Here is a 23,076-nt window from a genome sequence, read left to right as displayed (position 1 = left end):
AAAGAAAGTGATCCATATGCTGATCGAGTACTCGCGCAGTCATGGCTATTACTACTTTTTTGCATCAATTTTAAGTTCCCTCTGAACCCCAAAACTGTCAGGTTTTAATTACATGTTTCTTTAAAAATATACATATGCCAATTACCACCATTTATTAGTCATATGCAGTAAAAACATTCATTATTATCAGATTTTCAAATTTCCAACGGTCCACAACCAAATTATACGTGACAAAATGCAAATCTAAGCATAAAGAGATAGTTCTTCTAAAAAAGAAAATTCAGTCATTACTCACCCTCAATCAGGTGAAATTTTGTAGTTCACAAAACACTATCGTGTTACTATTTCATGGGAAAAAGGCTTTGCACTAATTTGAACATAATTGAAACGTTTGAATACTGGCCACGATTTGCTTCAATTGTTTGGGAGATGAGTGCGCCTTTTCCCCTGTGACCCTCCAGCAGTGTTTTGTGGACTGTAACACTTTCCCAACTTTCCACTGGCATGAGGACGAGTAGATAAAGACTGAATTTTCATTATTGGGTGAACTATCCCTTTAAAGTGATATCTCATCAAAATCATTTTATACATCAAACTTAAATTTTTGCCAAACATGTATTGTTTACACGAACCCGATCCTTTAAAAAGACACTAAATTCTGCGCTCCTGCATGCATGACAACAGTGAAAAACCAACGCTTTTTTTCAAAATCAGGAATCAGGACTTAAGAGTGTGTAAGTGTAAGTTTTTAAATCTGATAACTGTCACTGTGCAGAGATACTGGTAGTGCCGCCACTGCTGCCACTGTTGTATTTATATGGGAAAACAGTCATTTTTTGCACGTCATTAATGCTGGCTGTGTGCACACTAAATTTGTTGATATTGTGTGGGCGGACAGGAGGCTGTCATGCACCCATATTCTGCAAAGACAGATTATGTGATGATGTGATTTGTAAGTGAGGATTTATTTGCTTCGGAGATAAATTTGTTTTGGAAATAACTCTCACTCCATTTTTGCTGTTTGCTCATTGCATTGGCCTAAATCCTACGCTTGATGTGAATATAGGTTTTATGGTAGAGGGAGGGTCACATATTTTTCCCCAGGCTCTCAGGAAGGCCCAAGAAAAAAATAATTGTACTTGGTTGCAATCTGCAACTTCACCACTAGATGCCACCAAATACCACACACTGCTAAGGTGAATTTTTTTCTCAGGAAACCTTAAGTTTTTAAGGAATATCTGAATAATATTATGCATCAAACCGACATAAAGATGTGTGTTATTGTTTTTGTTTTTTAAAAAAACTTTGTTATATTATGACTTTGTTTTCATTAAATTACAACTTTATTCCTATAATCTCAAAGATATGTGGGCAATGCTTTAAATGTGCAGAGTTCTGAAAATGAGTAGTGTTCTTGTTGAAACACGAGCTACGGCTGCACAATTAATCAAATATTAATCACGACAGTATTCGACAATCTTGTCTTCTCACAATTAAATGAAGATGATCAACTGCGAAATTAATGTTTTTAACATGTGTGTTCTGCTCATAAACATTGTCTTAATTTGTGGTGGCATGTTTATTTTTTGGTTACGTTTTGGGCAGAATTTCAATTTATTTGCTTCTAGGAGATGCCCTGATAAAGTAAAACCTTATTTTAAGTCTTTCATGTTAAGATTTGTAAGATTTGTTAATAAGAATTGTAGCACACCGTGGAAGCAAAAAAAAGTGATCTATTCATTGTGAAAGTGCCGTGAAAATATTAAAATCAATTAAATATGATAAAAAATTGTTATCTCATTATTAATCAAAATAACTGTGAAGTCCTAATATGAGCTATTAATGTCCACGGGTTTAAAATAAAAATTATAATTGAAATTAATTCATGTGTTACAGAAGTGAATAAGTGCCACATGCTCATATGGTTGGAAAGGTGTGAGATTTTCATGGTGTGATAACCAGATCAGAAAATATTGCGGTTTAACAGTATTACAGAATTAATATCATTATCAGTTACAATGATGCTTACAAGAATGAAAACAATGTTTTTCTTTGGTTAAACAAACATTTCCGACATAAATTGATGCAGAGAGAGCACAAACTGGTGCAAAAAAATGTACCAGCATGCAGAAAAGGAAGTGCTGCGCAGTCCGCAGATGGGTGGGACTGTGGGCGTGTCCATGAGGAGACTTGCAGAGGTACAGGTGAGACAGGTGGACGTCACAGTCATCTCTCTGCACTCTAACATCAGCCGCAGTTTACACACATCTCTGCAAACTGGCTGCAGCACCCCACCAAGGTAAGACTGCACATAGTCTGTGTTTCTTGACTTTGTAAGACAGGATTTAAAGCTGAACACGTAACAGGAGTCAATATTTACAGGTTTAAGGTCTGGATACATAATCAATACATAAAATGCTCAGGTTGGAAAGGATCAGGAGTTATTAAAAAAAAAAAATCAAGATAAAAGACAAAAAATGCTGTCAAGAGCAGTGTATATAGTTTCTCAAGGACATAATATTAATGTTTAGCTTCAAGACTTAAATTAAATTGAGTCTTAAATTTATTTTATTAGCTCTGGCTCAGCCTGCAGGAATATTTACAAGCAGTAGGTAATTCTGATTTTGATAATTATTCCCAGTCACTTTTGTTACTTTTCTTACTGATGCTTGAAGTTTTGAACAGTATGTACAGCCAAGGGTGTAGCCCAGGGTGCATGCAGCTCTGGCTCTGTGGGACTCTGGTATTCGGTTTAAAGTGAAACTACTAAGACGACCTGTTAGGCTCTGAGTGCATGTGTGTTTTGTCATTCCTGCTGCAGGCAGTAACTGCATTTTTATTTTAAGATGATTATACACTTAAGACAGCACTTATTATATGATATATCCATTTTTTCCAATATATTGCCCTAAATCTTACAAACTGGACCTCTGACACATCAGCTGATGTCATATGACTAAAATTTGCAGCGAAGTATCCAGGCTTCGTTCCGTCATCTTCTGACGACCATTTATAATTTGACGTGTTCATTTTTGCAGTGAAAACTTTGTGACGGTGATTGTGAATGTAACGTGGCATGCTCTTGCATTAACTGGACTGTGTGTTAATTTTAAGCACTCTTTTATAGACCAAATCAAAATGTTTATTTACAACAATTTCTGGGAAGAAAATCCTCGTGTCAGGTGGATGAAATCAATCAGCATTGTGGAGAACTGCCTTAATTAGTTTTTAGGCAGCTTAAAAACGCCCACCAAAAAGATATATATATATATATATCAATATGCTACATTTAGAAAATTTTCCCCACTTTCCCATGTAATGTGTTATTAACCACCTCTCTCTCTGTCTCTCTCTCTCTCTCACACACACACACACCCACACACACACATTTGCACATTTATTGACATAATCAGTTCCCTTGCCCTTAACCTTAAGCCTAATCGTAACCTGAACCTTCAAACTTCTCCCTCAGACAGGCCTCTGAAAATCTGCCCGAAGGTGAAGGACCGGCCAAAATGTCATAACTTTCCGAAAATGCCACAAGTTGGTGCAGGAATGCGACCGCGCTGCATGCTTCTCTGTGTGTCAATGCTGCCTTGCACAAATGCATCTGAAATCTGTCAAGTGAGCTCATCTCAAGAAAAAAAAAAAAAACCTGATATCAAGCTGACAGTATTCACCTAGAAAGTGATGACGGAATATACACGAAAATTAAGAAATACGTCAGTTGGAAAAAAGTTGATTTAAACGTGTTTCCAAAATGTTTTTCCCTCGTTTCCTGCGGCTAAAATATTTCACAGTGCATTTCTTCCAGCCTGATTCTCGGCAGCAACGTGTGTGTCTGTTCTGATGAGTTACGGTAAAAGCTAATTGTCAGAGTGAAACACAGGTCTTAGGTAACTGGCTGAGTTTCACTTGTTGGCTGCGGTTCCACTGTGCAATAAGCAGCTGGTGCAACATCACAGTTTTTGGTAGTCACTTTAGTACATTTCTCAGATCAGAATCAAAATTCTCAAAATTGCGTGTCCAACAGTCACATCATCTATTCACTTGTGCACATCATAAAAGCATCTTCTCGTTCTTTTAAACAAGTTGTCATTGGCACGTTCATGCACATGACCGTGTCCGATTGTCTGCTGTTTTCCACATTATCAATTGCTCAACCCAGCTGCCATTTCTGCAAACCATGGATGTTTTTGTTTTTGTATGTTTTATACGTAGCATATCAACAATTGCAAAGTAATGTAGGATATGACCTGGTTTTGTCATTGGGAGATGGAGGGGACAGTGGACAGTGTGACACATTGGTAAAATGCCTACCAAGCTGCAGACCACTACTAAGACCAGTTTTTCCACCAGCCTGTTTATTTGCGTGTTTGGCAAAATCTGCACCCACATATAAGTCTGAGGTCTGCACAAGGTTTGAGTTTGCACATCCCCTGGAGTCTGTATGTAGTTGCAGTGCACATATTCCCAGGTATGGACTAGTTAGACACAAAATGGTTGAACCAGTTGTTGTCAAGCACAAATTTTATACACTGCTTTTAGACGTGTCCTGAATTGATGAGTTGCTCTCAGGTAAATCTTGACTTTCACCCATGAAGGAGAATGCGTGAATTGTGTGACCAATTAGTAATCAACCAGTTCTCTAAAGCAGTTTTTGTAATCGCTCATGGGTGTGTGTTACATATTTTAATGAATTAAACATTCCAAAAAATTCTTTCCGCATTTCATTACAAGAGGAGGTATGTATAAGAGATAGGTAGTTATGTTGTGGCTAAATCTGATGCCTGACAAACAAGAATGTCAGGAGGTGTGGAAAGACTGCAGTGTAACTCCCCATGAAGCGCTGCTTGTGCAGTTCTGTTTACCTTTTTTCTCAGCTTTGTTACATTTTAAATAATCTTTAACATCTAGTTAATACTAACTGCATTTCCCAAAACAGTTTGTACCAACAGCACCATACATTTTATTACCTGCAAAAGCCTGTGACCTTAGAAATAAAATATTAAACTTTTGGATACAAAAGAGCGTAGTTCCTTTGCTACTTCTTCCGAAAATCCACTATTGTCGCCTTACTTTTGCTGACATTCAGGAGAAGGATGTCGTCAAGTCCTCTACTTCTTTAATCAGTGAAAGTACGAAAGTCACACATTCACACAAACGAAAGTCTGATTCAAATGTATTAAAACGTTGCTTAACAGATTATTATAATTTTGCGACTTTGTGCAATGTCCTAATGCCTGAATTATTTGGGGTGTAAGACAGTTCAACAGAGGACCAGTGTAATACGCTTTTATCAGAATTATATGGGCAATTGATAATGTAGGAAACTGCAGAAAATTACCCTCTCATTTGCATGAATGCACCGAAGCATTATTGAAAAAGTAGTTTTGAGAATGTCAAGTCTGATTTAAAATGTATCAAACTAAGAAACATGCACTGGATTGGCAATCTGTCTTGTTTGCGTGTCCTTTTCTGATCATTTTGTGTCCCCTCTCTGATTTTTTTGCAGAACGCAGCACAAACTCTTCACAGGGTTTACTTTTTTTTACTCTGCAGCAGTTTGGTGGTGAATAAGCCATCAAGCCCCAGACTTCCTCAGTTTGTGATTTAATCAATCAGATCGACAGATTAGAGGAGCAGCTGCTGTAGAGGCGAGTGAAAGCAAACTCTCTTTTGCTGGTTGGACTCAGTGCTGGACCCCCTGTGGGGTGTGTAATTTTCTTGGGAACAGTCATACAGTGCACTCTTATGCTGCAGAGCTAAGCCCTGAGTGGGTCTGAGTGAGACAGATGCTGCTGTCTGCAGGCAGAGAGGCCTCGCATAGTCAGGCTCGGATATAACTTTATCCTCTGCTTAGTAGTGGTAAATTCAGAGCTCACAATAACTTAAGATGATACATTCTCTAGCTTTTGGTTTGATATCTAACATCTGCAAAAAATGTTGCACATTTCCAATCTTTAATTTGCATAGTTTGGCTTGTTTACTGTATTAGGTGAACGTCACTGTTTGAATTCTCATACTCAAATAGATTGAACAGTCAAATCCAATCTGACCGACATAACTCTGAGTTAGGTACAGCCCTATTCATTGATTGTTTGGCAGAATTTCTTATTTCAATGAGTGAGAAATAACAATATTTGGCGAAGCACTGCAAAGCGGCAGCAGCAGTCACGGTGCATTTAAGATCCCTTTGAATAAAAGAGAATTTAATCTATAATTCATACTTTTACATTCATTAAAGTATGAATGTTAAAAACAATCACAACAGTTTGTCTATCACCATGAAACAGAGCCAGAAAATAGCTGAGCTGAATATGAAGGTCCAGCAGCTTAATAGTTGCCATATTAGTGTTTTTGATGGGTACGGCTATTAAAGATTCATCTGCAATTACGAAACCACAAAAGAGGAAAGTTATGAAGCAATTATCTACAGCCGGTAGTTTGGCAGAGAGTCGATCACAGATGTTCAATCTCACTGAACCCTCCTCTTCCTGATGCTAAGCATCACCCGAGACACGTAATCTGAGTCATGTTTAAGGCATCTGTGCTAGTAAAACCTGACTGTCTGTGTGTGTGTGTGTGTGTGTGTGTGTGTGTGTGTGTGTGTGTGTGAGAGAGAGAATCTGAAGTCATGTAGTAGTTTAGGCAATATATATTATATTATATAAATATTATTATATGAGACTAGATATCTTCTGAGATTTCGGATATGTTATAATATCATAAACATAGTCGTTTCCTGGATGAAAATTATTTACCAAAAATCTGACTGTGTGAATATTATGTGAAAGCATCTGTAGTCTACTCAACAGTATTGATGTAGTATGAATATTGAGGTATTTGGTCAAAAACATTGTGAGATTTGATTTTCAGCTGTAGAATATACAGAGAGGATGCTACTCGATAGTCAAGCAAGTAGATGGAAAACGGATGCTTTAGTCATGTTAGTGTTTTTGTGTTAGTTTAGACGTAAAGAGAAACAAAAGGAAAAGGGAGACAAAAGAAGAAGAGAGAAATGTAGAGAGGTGGAGTCATGTGCATCTTTTAGGCCGGTTTATATGGGATTATTATATCAGACTGGTCACATGACCTCAAAACATGGGCCTCAAAACAAGCGGTAATTTGTGAAAGTCCCGTTTTACAGTGTGAAGTTATTGATCTGTTAATATTTTAGCAGTTTAGATATCATTAGGTATGTATATTGCATGATATCTGACATACTCAAATCTACAACGCGCTACAGTCAAGACATAAATGTAACAAATGAGTTTTGCTCAAATTAGTAAAAAATATCTCAAAAAATCAAGTTGAGTACCGGCACCATTATACTTTTGATCTCTAATTATAATAATAGTCGCAAGCGTCACTTCAAGCAAAAAAGACTATAAGAAGTCTAAATCCTTTGATCAGAACCTGGTCCAATGTGGTCCAGATGTGAAAAATGCAATATTACACACAAGGGTGTGCTTTAATATCATTTAAGCACGACTGTGATGCGATTAGGACCGAGGCGTTTGCGCATCATCATCAAGCGTTTCGCGTTTCAAAAAAATTTCACTGCGGTCTCAATCACTTAGCTTATATTTCCCATCATGCCTAGATCTGGACATAGTTTTTAGTTTGCAGTAAAGTTCGCCATTTTTTGTTCATACACGCAAACGTGACTTTTTGTCAGTATTTATAATGTGTCTGTTCACAATACGGTGGTTCATGCGGGATATTGTCATCTTTGTCTTAATGTATAGTTTATGTCATTAGTGAGTTGGCTTTTGCTTTTTATTTGTTCAGGTGTTTCCACTTTTCAATGTAGTGAAATTGATATTCATGGATACTATTCCAAAATGCCCTCCATCCCCTGCCATAAATGGAGCAATAGTCACATATATTTAAGAGCGATGAGTAAGAAATGGCGCAGTAATTATTTTTTTATTGATGACGAAGGTGTGACGACATGCAAATTTGAGCACATTTTAAATGTCTTATGGACCAATCAGACTGTTTGGGAACTAACCTTCTATAAATCTCAACAGTAAAAGCCAGGTGAAAGATTTTCATGCCTACCTTACCGTCTGTCTGCAAGGCTCTCATCAAGTGGGTTAAATTGCACATAGACATAATTTCACTAATAAAAAGGTGGCATCTTTATATATAATTAGGCTGCCGTAACAGAAAACAGAAAAAGGACTGTGGCACTGACTCCAAGACAAATTTTCCCTGCGGTGACAATAAAGTGTATCATATCGTACTATTGCGTATCGTATTGTATCATATCGTATCGTATCATAACATATTATATCATATCGCCATTTTGTGGCATCTCCTAATGAATGTAATTATACTATTTGGCAGCTATGAAGCTTTGAAGCCTTGTGCACTATTAGATGTTTAATTTATAGTCATTTTTTATTATGATGTGCTATTTATATTTAATACAGAATCTGAATCTCACTGAGTTTACTGTTGGTTACAAACTAAAGAAATGATAATTTTTATTTACTTTTTTATGTATATTTGAAAGCAAAACATTATGTTTATGTTGACATATAAAACTATTACACTTTTTTGTTGCAATTGTTCTTGAAATTATCAAAAAAAATATTTATCGGTATTTTGTTTTATACCCTAAAATATCCTAATATCATTTGAAGGCCATATCGCCCACCACGAGCAGGCGTACAAAAATGTTTAACCTTAGTTTGTTTACACATACTACCCACATTATTATGACACAAAGCTGGTTCAAAATCAACAAAGTATGCCTTCAAATTAAAAGTTAACTTACCTCTTGTTGCCTCCTGACTGAGGACATGGCAGGACTTTCTGTAGTTTTTCAAAGGATGGCGAGTTTTTCCTCTGCATTTTGACCTGGAGATGTCAAATAGAAATCAGTGTTTTGCTAAATATAACCTGTGACATGCTCACTATAAATCACAATAACTCTATGTGGGTACCTAACTGTCACCAGGACAACAATACTCGTAAACTGGAAAACTGGGGAAAAAAATTAAATCCTCACATTGAGCGGATCTACTTACACAACAGAAAACAATGCAACAACAAGCAGCCCTGCGAAAAAAAAAAAAACTTCAACAGTTCAATAAAATATATTCAACATATCAAATCTATCCTGCTAATGCCACAACCCAGTTATGAATGGAAACTTCAGCGACTGGGGAAACGTGTCTATGTGGGAGAGTGAATGTGTGGATATGGTACGAAATTATAATACTAAATCCAACCGATCCTTAACTCACCTGAAATAGATCCAAACCCAAACAGACCTCATTTACTCACCTTAGTTCCCCAACCTCTGCTTCATGTTCCCCATCTTCTTCCTTATTTTGAATTTTTTTTCTTTATTCTTTTCTTCACACACTGATAATCTGTGCCCTTTTATGTTTCTCCATACATTACCATCAGTACATCTATTGTTGTTTGTTTTTGTATCTGTTTGACTTATATGTTTATCAAAAACAGTTGATTTACTGACAGTTACAGCTGTACTTGTACAAACTGTTTGGTGGTCTATATTATCACAAAACATATATAAACTCCTCACATGCTTTTTTAAGGCAAAAAAAATATTCTAGAGTAACTAAAGCTGTCAGATAAAAGCAGTGAAGTAAAAAGTGCAAAAGTTCCCTCTGAAATGTAGTGGGGTAAAAGAAAAATAAAGTAGCATGAAAATAAAAGTACCTCTAATTCATACTGAAGTACAGTACTTGAGTAAATGTGTAACCGGAGGCTGTGCTAAATCACAGGTCACTGCTAGCTGCAGAACTGAAGGCTAAATCACCGGATTCAGAAACGGCTGCTGACTTCAGCCGCTTTCTCCTCAACTATAAATGCAGCTGCGATAAAGTTGCGTAACTTATCACATTTTAATTGTTACGCGCTTTAATAAAGGACTGATGCTCTACTAACCTGTTCAGCAACACACCTGCGAGCCGCGGTTTACGTTTCCTGCCGTGGATGTGTGCACCGGAGCAGTGTCCGCGTGCATGCGCACCTGTTGCACCATTTGGAAGAAACCAAATCCACATTTAAAAAAAAAAAGGGGGGGGGACTTTCAAGGTATGATCCATGACATAAGTAGAAAAAGACATGTGAAAATTACGTTTGACTCCTTATGTGAAATGATCTCACCGACATATTGGAAAAAAAAAATAGTAATTAAAAAACGAATAAATTAATGAATTATATATATACACATACATACATAAAAAAATAAAATAAAAATAACACTTTAAAATTAAATATATACACACACACACACACACACACACACACATATATAAAATGGTGATACTGGTGATACTGCCATCCTTTCTTGTATCTATATTTACTCTGGAATGATAATAGAATTAAGTTTACTTACAATGAATTCATATTCTTTAGTTTCTTATCTGTCACAGGTGACCAGAAATATGCATATAAGCCCTATGGTTGAGAAGGTCCTGAAAGCTCTGACAGATGTTTTAAGTCAGGTTTTGGCTCCATCTGATGGCAGAAAGCAGCATCATATTTGTCTCATAAACAATTCTTACAATTCTGAGAAAGATCATAGGATGTGCATCCCTTTGAAATCTGGAGCAACATCGCTTTTTTTGCCCTGCATTTGCTGTAAACAAGTATTTAAACATTTTAACCCTGAGCAAATTGCTTGGATTTCTTACAAAAACATGGTTAAAAAATGCAAGGAATTAGTAGATTTCGACACTGATCATTTTTTAAATTGCCAGAGCACTAAATTAAAAATTATCATAATTACATATTGTTAAATTATTTTATAGAATTATTCTAATAGTTAAACAGTTTTTCCCCCCAGGTAACTTCCTTGTTTTGTTTGTCTTTATTTTTGGTTTGTTTGTTTGTTTAACTTTCCCTTCCTTTTCTTTTTTCTTTTTTTGGTTAGTGTTTGTTTGTTTTTTGGGGGTTTATTTTTGCTACATTTCCGGTAATTTTCTTTCATTCTTTTCTCTTTTTTTTTTTTTAAGTTTTAAGATTTTTAGTTGCTCATTGCCATCTTCTCAATTATTTGAAAGAAATCAAGCCAATTATCCCTATTAGTGTATTCTGTCTTTGAAAAGAAGGAACCATTTGTAACATTTTTTTCTATCTGTGCTCTCTCTTTGTCTCTCTCTGCAGCACAATGAGTGCAGATGTACAAATAGAGCCTCCTCTCTACACGTACCTCGCACCAGGTAAACCTGAACACACTGTGCTCACACATCATCATCATCATCATCATTTTCAGACTGCCTCATTCACTCGTCTCTTTCTGTCCTTTTCTTGTGGTCCAGATGAGAGTCAGCCTGTTTACGACAATCCACTGGACCCTCCCTTACATCCTCCGCAGACCCCCTCTAAGGCCTTGCCAGGTGAACTCACACCTGATGTTACACTTCCTGGAAACTTCAAAAACCCTGTCTGATCCTCCCTCTTGTCTCCCCTCCGTCAGTGTACACTGCAGGAGGAAACACGCAGGCAGCAGGTCGCAAAACTGGCCATGAGACGTTTGTGATTGACGACAGGGATCTGGGGCGTCATCCTGGCATGACGACGTGCACCCACTGCCAGCAGCAGGTCATGACCAACGTCACGTTCAAAGCAGGACAGTTTGCCTGGATACTGTGCACAACCATCATCGTCCTCGGGTGAGTGTGTGTTTCAGGGAGCTTATTGACCCTTTTGTGTGGCCACATTTATGTGTTTGTGGCCCCTACAGATCACCGTAAACCTGTGATGAGTCTGGGGCTACATGTATTTATGGTTAAAATAATAATAATAAAAACAACAACAATAATAAAATAATAATAATAACAAATTACTCTTATTATTCTTATCATAATCATAATCATCATCATTATTATCATCATTATTATTATTAACAGTAATAATAATAATAATAATAATAATAATACATAAGCAATAAGCAATTTGGCAAGAAATGCAAAAAAAAAAATTGTAAAATAAAAATTAAAGTTCGTGAAAATATCTCCAAAGCTAAAACATATTTCCAGTTTAAAAAAGTTATATATTTAAAATTGTAACTTATTTGAAAAATATTTATAATTTTCATTTTTTATATATTTTTCAATTTCATTATTTTTTTGTTTTGATTTTGCTTTTTTTTTTTGCTGTCCAGCTTTTTGATAGTTTATTTGAGGTTTTTTGAGGTTTTTAATTTATTTATTTTTATTCTTTTGTGCTAATTTTCAAGTAATTTTCTTTGTACTTTATACTTTTTATTTATTTTAAATTTTTGGCTAATTTTGGGGGTTATTCCTTCTTAAGTTTCACATTCCCTTCTTCCCTGAATTTTCAAGGAAATCTAGCCAATTTGCCCACATGTCAAAACATTAACATACACTCCCTGGCATACTCTTAGGTCCAATATGATTTAATATCCAATACAACAGATTCTACACTTAAAAAAATTATAATGTTTAGTCCTTGTTGAAACTGTTACAAAGATGTAAATTCAACTATCTTATTATTGAGGTCAAAGGCAGGTCAAAGGGTTTGTTTTAACATTTGGGAGGACAGAGTGAGCTGGGGGGCCTGAGGGTACGTAGTCCAGTAAATTCTGAATCTCAAATATTTAATTTCCTGAGTTATAATGAATTCGTTTGTAAGCCTTTTAAGCATCCGTTTATAGTAGAAATGCTCTGGTAATTTAGTTTTATTACAGTCTTCTACCTTCATGTTTTTGGGGGTCATGTTCTAAATTTCAAGGGGGGATGTGTTGCCTGAGTTTTGAGTTTTTCCCTAAATCTGCACCTGTGTTGTAGGTAAAAACTCAAAGGTCCACTTGAGTCATGGCAAAATATGGCCAGAACTACAACCAAGATGCTTACAAATGCATAATGATCAAAACAAAGCAAAATGTGTGTGTGTGTGTGTGTGTGTGTGTGTGTGTGTGTGTGTGTGTGTGTGTGTGTGTGTGTGTGTGTGTGTGTGTGTGTGTTGCAGACTACTCATGTGCCTTGTTCCCATGTTGCTGCTTCCGATTCCTTTCTGCGTGAAAAGCTGCAAGGATGCGTACCACACGTGTCCCCGCTGTGAGAGAGTGCTGCACATTGAAAAGAGACAATGCTGTAAACAACCGTGAGAACAAAAACAGAGCCATAGAAATAGAAAATAACATCCCGTTACTTTTGTCTTATATAACATACTTACAGTGTTTAAAATCCTTCTTTGGTCATGTAAGTCACAAGTATTTTACTGAGAAATAAATTTTATTTTTCTATTTTTGGTCTAGTTAAAAATAAATCTTCCTCTTTCCTAATACAATAATGTTTGTGTGTCTACTGCTTGGACTTTTTTTCTTTTCTTTTGTACTATTTATAACTTTTTTTCAATAAAAGTAGAATATATATAAGGTATACACTACTGTAATTCTGTTTTTGAGCCTTTTTTTCTTTGCCGTCTTCCAAAGAGGTCACAGCCACAAACCCGAACCTGCTGGATGTAACTGCTTCAACAAGAGACAGACAAAACGGGGATTAGAGTGGACAGTTGGCAAAAAGGGATTTCCTTTTTTTGGTAATTTTGGCTGTTCATGCATATGACATACATTTTGGCAAGATTGTGTAATTTTTTGGTTAATATTGTCATTTCCAGCTCAGCTCCTACAATAAGTCCAAAATACACATGTATAAACAAAATTGTCATATTCTTACTGTTAAGTGTAGTTAAATGTCAGAAATGAAAGATAAATAAAATCTTACTTCCCATGTCTGAGCATTCTGAATTATTAATTTAAGTCAATTTAATACCAATTCAATGCCTTTAAGCCTTTTTGAGGATCTGCAGGAACCCTGTGAGGTATTCTAACTTATTGCTGGCTGTTGATCCAACTCTCCATCAAAAAAGTGATATGTGAAAAAGTGTATTTCCCAAAATGTTGGACTACTCCTTCACAGTGTTTCAGACAAAACACTGGTGTGGAAAAGCAGCAGAGTGGTGTTTTTTTTGTTTGTTTTTATAGAAAATTTTATTCAACATACATTTTCCAGCAAAAAGGCAATATACAGGAATAGTTGTCGTACACTGCTGCTACACTGAGGATTTTAAACTGGAAAAGATCAAATTAAGGTGTGATTCTGCAGGTCATCTTTGTACTGCACGTTTTTAACAAGACAAAACCAATGCAGTTAGTTTTGAAAAGAAAAACAAAAAAAGAAATCCAAATGTAACAGAAAAAAATCGTCAATGGTACATCAGGAACGCAAAAAAGAAAAAAGAAAAAAAGAAAACCCTACACACAAGAAATATGAACACCTGGCTCCTTCTGTACCCAACAACAAAGGCGTGTGTTTCTCTTTAATTTTACACGTTCATATTTTTAAATATACAATTCTTAAATGTTGTCTTTACAGAGCCAGCTATGCGCTATTAGGGGAGCATTCCATCTGTGCTTTAAAAGAAACAAAAAGAAAAAATAAATTCATAGGGCTTAAAGTGTTTCTTACAATGCTGGTTTTGTCTCTACACAATCCTCAAACCTGCGGGCTCGAAGTGTCTGCAGCTCCCTAGCAAGCACAGCGCAGTCACTGCTCCCAACCACCTGGAGGCGACAGTTTCAGTCAAGATGACAAAGCTCGTATGTGTGTGTGTGTGTGTGTGTTTGCGTTCAGAGGAATGACTGAGAAATACATTAAAACCCCCTGAAAAACAACAAAAAAAGGAAGTCATGGGGGGATAATGTCCGTGCATGTGTGTGTGTTCCTTCAAAGTCACTGAGCAACTCCAAACCACAACCGAAATGTACATTTGCCAGTCCTGAGAAACCTCTGACATTAAGTGCCAACGTGCAAGATGAAATACAGACAAATTTCCTCCTTCGTTTTTTCCCCCATTTATTTTTAAACAGATGCTGTGGATTTTTATTTTATTATACAAGATCTGCAGAAAGAGACAAAAAATTAATTCATTTTTCCTCCAACCAAACTAAGTGAGAAAGAACTGCGTGTAAACTTGGGAATACTTGTTTTGTTGCACTAAAAGGATGGGAGCAGAAAATATAAAGAACCACATCAGGGCAACTAGTGAGCCTCAGGATGGACGCCAGTTCGCAGCTTGAAAAAAAAAAAAAAAAAAAGACCATCAACCCTTGCTCGCCTCTTTTTCTGTCAGTTAGTCCTCGCAAACATCCTCCAAACTCTCCACACAGCAGCAGCATGACGCCTCTTCACACAACTCTTTAGTTTAAAACAACCCCCAAAAAATATGAAGGGAAAAAAATCTGGTGTGAGGTGGGAGAAGGAAAACTAAGTCTACAAGTTCATAATTTATATATATATATATATATATATGTATATATATATATATATATATATAAACTTGTATTTATACTGTGTCCACTTCCTCTCCCTTCTCCGCTTATTTTATATTAAAATCCCATTTCATTTCTCCCACTTCCAGACAGGCAACAAAAAAACAGGCAGTCAACAGGTAGAGAAGCCAGGAAAAAAAAAAAAGTGGAGGGAGACGATTTAAAAAAAAAGAAGAAAAAAAAAAAAGAAAAAAACAACAAAATCGACAGTCAGGAGGTGGTTGGTGCAGTTTATTTTGTGGTTGAAGAATAATCCGTCAGCTGCAGCAAGATCCGAATCGCTGAAGACATAGTGCCGGTGTAGAGCTGTAGAGGTGTCCAGGCAGGGTGTTAAAAGTGATGATCACACACACGTACGCACGCACGCCCACACAGTCTCACACACAAACACACACACACACACTCACACACACGGTTGGTTACAGTCTGTGGTTATGGTGTGTTAAAGTAGGGAAGGCGGAGCAGGAGGAGGAGGAGGAGGAGGACAAAGAGGAAGGGCGGGCTGCTTTTAGTTGTGGATCTTGATTGCTTTCTCCAGGTAGGTGTAGCGACCTCTCTTTGGAGCTTTGTTGAAATGATCCAACCCTAGCCAGGGGCGCGGGTGGGACATGTTACCTGGGAGGAAAGTCAAAAAGGACATCGTTAGGTCTCTAATTATAAGTTATTATCTTTGTGAAACTGAGGAGCATCTGAAGGGAAAATTCACCATCTTTTACGTGAATTTCCGATCCCTGGTGATAGTAAATGTGGTCAAGGAACTACAGGCTGTTTCAGAGTGGATTTTCAGCCTCCAAGAACCAAGGGGCATGCTCAGGATGCAATAACATAACCTCTGCGTTCTCTTTAGCTGTTTTTACACAAAGATCGCGCTACAGGGCCCCAACAAAGTCCCTTTGTACCACCCCAAACAGGACCATAGGCTGTCAATAAAGATGAACAGCGTGCCCCTGCTTACCCCCGCTTATCATAAAAACGATCAAATAAACAAAAACCATCTTTGGGAAAAATGTATTTGGCGTGTACTTTGAGTTTTTAGTTTGGCCTATGTCCCATTCACTAACGTGGAGGGGCGGGCTTTATGACCCACACAGCAGTCAGACACCAGGGGGCGACCGAGACAGAAAAGCTACACTGTCATGTTTTCCATCTTTATATACAGTCTATGATGAGAATGCAAAAAAATGCGTACCGAACTCAACTGAACTGGACCGACCTGCTGGTGGAAACACCCCAAAAGAGGCCGGCGGGGAGCTTCCAGAACTGGAGCTGCCGGGATCAAACACCGACTGATTGCACCTTTGCTCAGATCGCCCTCCGATGCCACCAGCAACTGAATCTTTGTGCTGGAATGAGTTTCAGTGTGGACGCCTGTGTGTGCATTGCTATGCATGGACAGGTGTGCTGGAAGCACTTTTCAGTACCACGTTTTGCAATTTCGCTGAGACACGAATGAGACAGAGAACCTAATAAACAGACTGTTACTGCTGCTTCACCACTGTTGATGCACAAAGAAACCGTCGTGGATTTTAAGCTCGGGTTGGTGAGGTTCGTCAGACTTTCTGAGTCGGAAATCTGACTTCGGGGCAATCCAGTTGAAATTTCTGACTGGAAACAAAGATCCTCAAAAGCAAACGGAACACACTATAACTCCTGTTAGGGCGTCAGGAGCTTGCAATGCATCCTGGTAGATGAAGGTACTGCCGGGACGGGTCTGCGAGCGGGAGAACTCTGCTTTCTCAGTCAATACAGCACTACTGTAATTTATTGCTTGGAAAAACTACAATTCCCATCAACACTGATGGGACGTCCACATAAGAGGCGGTGAATTTTCCCTTTAAAGCACTTAAACTGAATGCGAATAAAGCATAAATCTTAGTTACAGGCAAAAACACGCTTTCTCTGTTAGGATGTGTACAGACAGACTTTAAGACGCAAAAAGCTCTGGAAAAAAATTCCCAAAAAATATTCCGGGAGGCCATGCTGGTGCGGGCTTGACACAGATGTGAGAGTTGTGATGACCAACTAATCTTTTCTCTGTCGATGAAGCAGTAAAAATGAACAAAATTAGGAAGTTTTGATTCCTATGAATCTACCAGAAATGTGCTCTTGCCAACACGCTGCAGTGTTGGATGATGATGCACTAAGTTTGCAGAATAAGTGGCCAAAAGGTAAACCTTTTTTCTTTGAGCTGTGCCAATGCAGTGCATTTAACCCTTGAACACCTGGATCGTGCTGCGTTTAGACACTTTTCACAAGCATTTAATTCTCTGAAACCTGAGAAAATTGTTGTGATTTCTTTTGACAAAATAGGAAAAAACATAATGAACAACTTTGCAAGAAATGTCCTGTAAATTGCATACATTTTTTTCTTGTTTGTTTTAAAACGTTTTCCTTTTTCTTATTTTCTGGTAATTTTCTCGTAATTTCTTGCTATTTTTGGCAATTTGCTCATTACCTTAATCCCATGTTTCTGGAAGAAATCAAGCCAGTTTGCTCAGGGTCAAATGATTAATCTCACAGGCTTGTCTTTATGATGCTTTTCCAAGCTTTTGTTTCCCTTTTGCTCGGTTCCAGTCCGTTGCACTCATAATATTATAGACAAAACTACGCTTTCTGGGTTATGACGTGTGCCTTTACTGCAGTAAAAGTAACAACCGCAGCAGCCGCGTTAGCAGCAGAAGCATTAAATACCTGGCTGTGGTTCAAAGTCCTTCAGGTTGACCTCATACTCGTCTTCAGTGATGTACTGATGCCGCCCCATCATCACAATCGCAAACTTGAACTGAAAACAAACAAACAAAAAAAACACGAGTCAATCAACAGTCCAACACTGTTTCCCTGCAGAACACTAAATACTGTAAAAGTAGTAGAGTTCTGTCACACTTCAGTCTTATACCCAGTTCTGTTTTGTTTTTTAAACATATGTATCCAAATACACCAAATACATTTAAAGGTGCATTTTGTAAGATTTGGTCATAATTTGTTAAACATTCAAAAAATGAACTAACCCTATCAACAGAGCGTGAAGAAGTAACACCTTTGATGTTTTGTCCAAAATGCCTATGCATAGTATTGCAGAGATATCCACTGCTAAGCAGCCGGGGACAGCTGTCCCTTTTGTAATAATACATCCTGTCTGAGAGGCGATTCCCTGAGTCACTGCAGCCACTGTGTGCCGCAGCAGAGGATGAAGAAGTTGGGCTAGTGGAGTCAATGGATACAGCGTATAAGTTACAGTCTCAGTTCATTTGTAAGTGTGTAAGAAACACCGCGATGGCAGAGGCTCCAAGAAAACGACCGTTATCCCCGTGACAAGCAGCTCCCGGAGAGAAGCAACGCTCCGTGGAAAGAAAAGAAGCGATGTAAGAAGAAACACAACCAGAGTAAATATTGGTGTGGCTTCCCAACGCTGGAGACAGCTCTTGGAGAGTAAAACGAGGCGGTTTGATGCTGAACTCACAAAGTTTCTTTTAGACTGGTAACATCTAACATTGACTATTTGCCAAAACATATCTGTAACGTAACTAATGACAACACAAAGGCTTACGGTTCGCGATAATCTTTTAAATGGAGCGATGTGACTGTTTTCTTGTTATTGTGGCGATGTTAACACTGAGCGAAGTACGCTATGAAGTAAACTATACACAAACGGCACACGTGAAGATCGTAAGATAACAGCCTTATTTTGATCGAATAGACTGAATCACAAACAGCTCATTTATAGGGTGAAGAACTGCCCCCCCATTCAGCTGGACTGGGTGGCTGGTAATTAGAAGTAGGTCCTTTAAAATGCACTCAATAGTGTGCGGTCGTTGTGTGTGGTGTTGTACCTTCTCAAATTCTTTCTCCTGGATGTCCAGCATGGTCTGGATCCTCCTCATCACCTCCCGAAATGACTCACCCTGTGCAGGGACAGGCGTGGTCAAGGAAGGACACAAACAAACACCCACAGAGCAAGTTAGGTGACTGAATCATGAATTATGTTAAGTAGACTAGAAACTCATGAAAACACACGTGCAAACACACACACCTGTCTGATCTTGAGCAAGAAGGGGATCCCGAAGGTGCCGAAGACTTCCTTGTGGAAGTGAGCGACAGGGATTAGCATTTCACTGTCTTTGTCCAGGTCCACCTGGTCTAAAGGAATCTCCTGAGGGAAAAAGGGAAATATGAAGAGTGAAGGGATTTAGTCAAGTCAGTTCAGCGTTTCCTTTGCATTGATCAACAATCCAAAATTGTTGATGCAAAGTGAAGACATCGATCCATACCATCATCTTTAAGAGATAAAATACTCATGAGGCACAATAAACCTGCCTGTCTGGGCATCTCATCTATGGCAATATTAGCTGCTCTGTTTCAACAATATTAGGCGAAAAAAAAACAAGCAGGTACCCTAAAATACAGCTATGTTATTCTGTGGAGAGATGCAGTGACGTTAACCGACAGTGAGTGAGATAAATTATTTAAAAAATACATTGAATTTGTTAAGTTTTGAGTAGAGGAAAAGCCCACTGGCCACCAGGCTAATGTATGCAATGTAGATGTGTTTAAGCTAATAATGGGTGAATAGCAACATTAACAATTGTTTTGTCTATGAACTTGTACAGTTATAAAGCTGTATGTTATACTTTTGTTAACTTATGTTGTTGCTGCATGTTTGACTGCTGTGGTTAAGTTGAAAATAAAAAAGTCTTCCAGAAAGGCCTTTCTGGAATGACAGACTTGAAGCCTAACTTATCCCCTTTGCTATTTTATGTGTTAGTCGATTCAATTTTAAACTTCACTGGCCTTAACTGGGTAGAATTATTTATATATTTATTTCATGTGTAAATTATGTTGTCTTTCATAAGGATACAGACATTTGATACACCAGACTTATGTAACGTGGACCTGCCGATCTGCATTCAGTCCAAGTCTGCTATTCTGTCACGCTGTTTGTCACTAAGCAGGTTTCCATTACAGATTTGTGCAGTAACTAAGCGATATTTTCCAAATATCGATTTAACACAATTGTTAGAATACTGCGTTTCCACTGAGTGATGTTATGCGACTTCTCCTCTCATGATAACACTCGGAGAAGCATGGAGAATGATGTTAAAACATGCAGCTTTGTTTCTGCCGTCAGTTTTTCCAATCCAAGGCTGGTGGAAACGTGAGCGATAATGGAAAGGCGAGCCCGTTATAAGTAGGAGCGGCCACATGTGAAGGATCTCTGGGAGGTGGAGGAATTGTGGAACTTTTTAACTTCAACTTTTTAAGTTATGCGATGAAATAACACCTGAGGGAGGCAGTTCCTACCGACAAGCACATAGCCATAGCATCATGTGAAAATAATGTTTCCACTGCAGTCTGCAAAATATGGCTTTTTAGAATTGCCTATAATCACCTCATTCAAGCGTTTTTTTTTTTGGTTTTTTTTTTTAAATTGACGTGTTTCCATTAGGTGTATTTTATATTCACAATTTCAATTTGCAATATGAGAGCCGCCTACTGTGAGTAGACTCCAGTCTGCAGTGCACTTGAGTCACTTCACTGATAAACCAGAGATTTATACATAAATGTTGAGCTTCATGATCAAAGAAAGTTTTGCATCAAACCCCAAGGCAGCTACTGCCACAAACAGAATCTAATTCTGTGGGAAACTCTGCACTTACTAACTTCAGAGCAGGTTACTCTAATTACTGGCCATGACGTGTGTTGAGCCAGTCAGCTGAAAATTTATCTGCAACTCGCAAGAGCAATTTAACAAATGGTGTTAATGTTGACCTCCAGTGGTTCAAGTTTTCATTGTGCGTCACTCATGTTGTCAGAACAAGTGGACATTACTGTTAGCTGCAGTTCAAGTGCATCAGACTTTCAGCCAAAGAGAGTTTTGTGCTTCAGACTGGTTTTTAAAGTATCTATTACAGATTCTTTTGAAAAAGTTAAACCCTGCAAGAGATGGCTGCCAAACTGTCTGCATGTGTAGACAGACTGACTGATCAGATCAAAAACTATAAGTGTCTCACTGAAGGCCTGTTAAGTGGAGAAGTGACTGAAGGAGGAAAAATGACTAAAAATAACCCAAAAAGAGAAGAGGCATTAAAAACAGAGACACGGGGAACGCCTCACATACGCACATACCTCTATTCTGAAGGTGCGGCTGGCAGCCGGAGATAAACATTCTAGCAGCTCGTCCTCCTGGTGAACCCCGATGATTTTATAGCTTACTATCTCTAACAGCCTGCAGGGGGAGGGAGAGACAGAGGGAGACAGGATTTATACTCTACAGCAAAGAAACCGATTTTTCAGAGCAGAAAATCACATTAAACAGGGGATAACATGAATTAGTCAACAAAAATAATAATTGGAAGCAGATATGAAAAATCCCAGGGATGTTAAAGACAATGTCTTTGGGTGCTTTCTTACATACAAGTACCTCTGAGGCCATGATTGTAAAGTACCCCGTAAAAATCTTTGAAAAATTAACAAATTATTATTTGGGGGGGTGATCGTCACTCTGCTGATGAGCTTTAAGTAAATTTTGCACACAGTGATGGACTTTACATGAAAAGAAAAAAAGATCAAAACGGTTCAACAAAATCCAAAATGACAGCCAACTATAGTGTCTAAAAATGGCCAGACTGCACTCTCCAAACTCCCCCAAAATACACGAGGGGTGGTGGTGTGCTTTTCTATGATCGGAGTGGCTAGCTATTTGCCCAGAGTCTCTTTTGATTGGATGAACTTTTGTAAGCTCCCCTGAGTGCAGGATGAGTCATCAAACATTTTTACAGGGAGAGAAAAGATATGGGATTTTACGCTCCGATAATGATGATTTGACATATGACGAGAGACGAATCGACAATTAACACAGCGACACATGATTAAAACTTGTAAAATGTACTTTTCATTTCACTTGGCCTTAAAGTTTGGAGATCAGTGGTCATTATTTGGGCTAAACCCACTGCTGGGCATCGGTTTAAGGAGGTAACCTTCCCCAGACAGCACTGAAACTGTAACCCTTTTTACAAAAAGGTTGCATAATAGGGCATAAAAACGTCGCTTTGTTACACCGCCTTTGCAGTTTTATACAGAAGCTAACAATGGCATCATCATGCAGCTCCTAAGAGTGATTTTAGGCAGCATGCCGGCATCCACAAGCAAAAGAGGTGTGATTCAAAAAACAACAGTACTGCCCTCTAAGTGAAGTATGAACAATCACAATGAAATAACTATAATTTACCATCTCCGTTCAGGGTTCCATCACATTTTCACAGACTAAATTTCAAAACTTGTTTATGACTTTTCAGCGAGCCATAATGTTTTTTTTCTGTTCCTGTCAGACATTTTTTAAAATCCTTTGAGATTTAAAAAAATAAAACAATTACCAGGACAACATGGGGGGAAAATGAAGACATGAATGTCACGAGGAACAAACCGTCACACATCAGTGTACATGAGAGCTACATGACATCGACAGCTTCAGAGAAAAGTTTTGCCGTTATGCTGCATTACACGGAAGGTTATCCAAGGAAGACTACTGAAACAATTTTACTACAAACTACAAAATTCCACGATTTTTCTGAAACTTTCAGTTTTTTGTGTGACTTTTTCAGGTTTTCCTTAACTGTGGAAGACCCCAAGAAATCAAGGTTTCCCACACATTCACTAATTTGTAGCAGCTCGTCACGGTTAATGTATCTGCAGCCACAAAGTGGTTTTCTATTTTTGGAGCTGGACTGTTGATT

The 23,076-nt window shown here is 38.0% G+C and overlaps 2 protein-coding genes and 1 long non-coding RNA gene across 5 annotated transcripts in view; 1 reads left to right on the top strand and 2 right to left on the bottom strand.

Annotated features, from left to right (window-relative positions):
- LOC121956166 (uncharacterized) overlaps positions 1–10,871 on the bottom strand; it is a 34,526-nt gene extending 23,655 nt beyond the window's left edge. Inside the window, exons 1-2 of the long non-coding RNA XR_006106680.2 lie at positions 9,931–10,871; positions 8,789–8,871 (exon numbers count right to left, since the gene is read on the bottom strand). This is a non-coding gene — a long non-coding RNA (uncharacterized LOC121956166). The remainder of the gene's footprint in view (positions 1–8,788; positions 8,872–9,930) is intronic.
- LOC121956163 (uncharacterized) lies at positions 270–13,745 on the top strand. Its single transcript, XM_042504286.2, has 5 exons — positions 270–2,299; positions 11,155–11,210; positions 11,310–11,387; positions 11,468–11,663; positions 12,982–13,745. The coding sequence occupies exons 1-5, from the start codon at positions 2,115–2,117 to the stop codon at positions 13,118–13,120; spliced, it is 654 nt and encodes a 217-aa protein (XP_042360220.2). The 5' UTR covers positions 270–2,114; the 3' UTR covers positions 13,121–13,745.
- Positions 13,746–14,853: 1,108 nt separating this feature from the next.
- usp7 (ubiquitin specific peptidase 7 (herpes virus-associated)) overlaps positions 14,854–23,076 on the bottom strand; it is a 37,137-nt gene continuing 28,914 nt past the window's right edge. For all 3 annotated transcript variants that reach the window (XM_042504283.2, XM_042504281.2, XM_042504282.2), the window contains exons 27-31: positions 21,470–21,569; positions 19,377–19,496; positions 19,177–19,248; positions 18,038–18,128; positions 14,854–15,961 (exon numbers count right to left, since the gene is read on the bottom strand). In XM_042504283.2, the coding sequence (XP_042360217.1) occupies positions 15,855–15,961; positions 18,038–18,128; positions 19,177–19,248; positions 19,377–19,496; positions 21,470–21,569 (490 nt within the window). In that variant the 3' untranslated portion in view covers positions 14,854–15,854. The remainder of the gene's footprint in view (positions 15,962–18,037; positions 18,129–19,176; positions 19,249–19,376; positions 19,497–21,469; positions 21,570–23,076) is intronic.

This window comes from Plectropomus leopardus, chromosome 18 (genome assembly GCF_026936395.1).
Source record: "Plectropomus leopardus strain MGB_pleo_1.0 chromosome 18, ASM2693639v1, whole genome shotgun sequence".
NCBI classification, from domain to species: domain Eukaryota; kingdom Metazoa; phylum Chordata; class Actinopteri; order Perciformes; family Serranidae; genus Plectropomus; species Plectropomus leopardus.
This window is presented reverse-complemented; position numbering and strand designations above follow the sequence as displayed.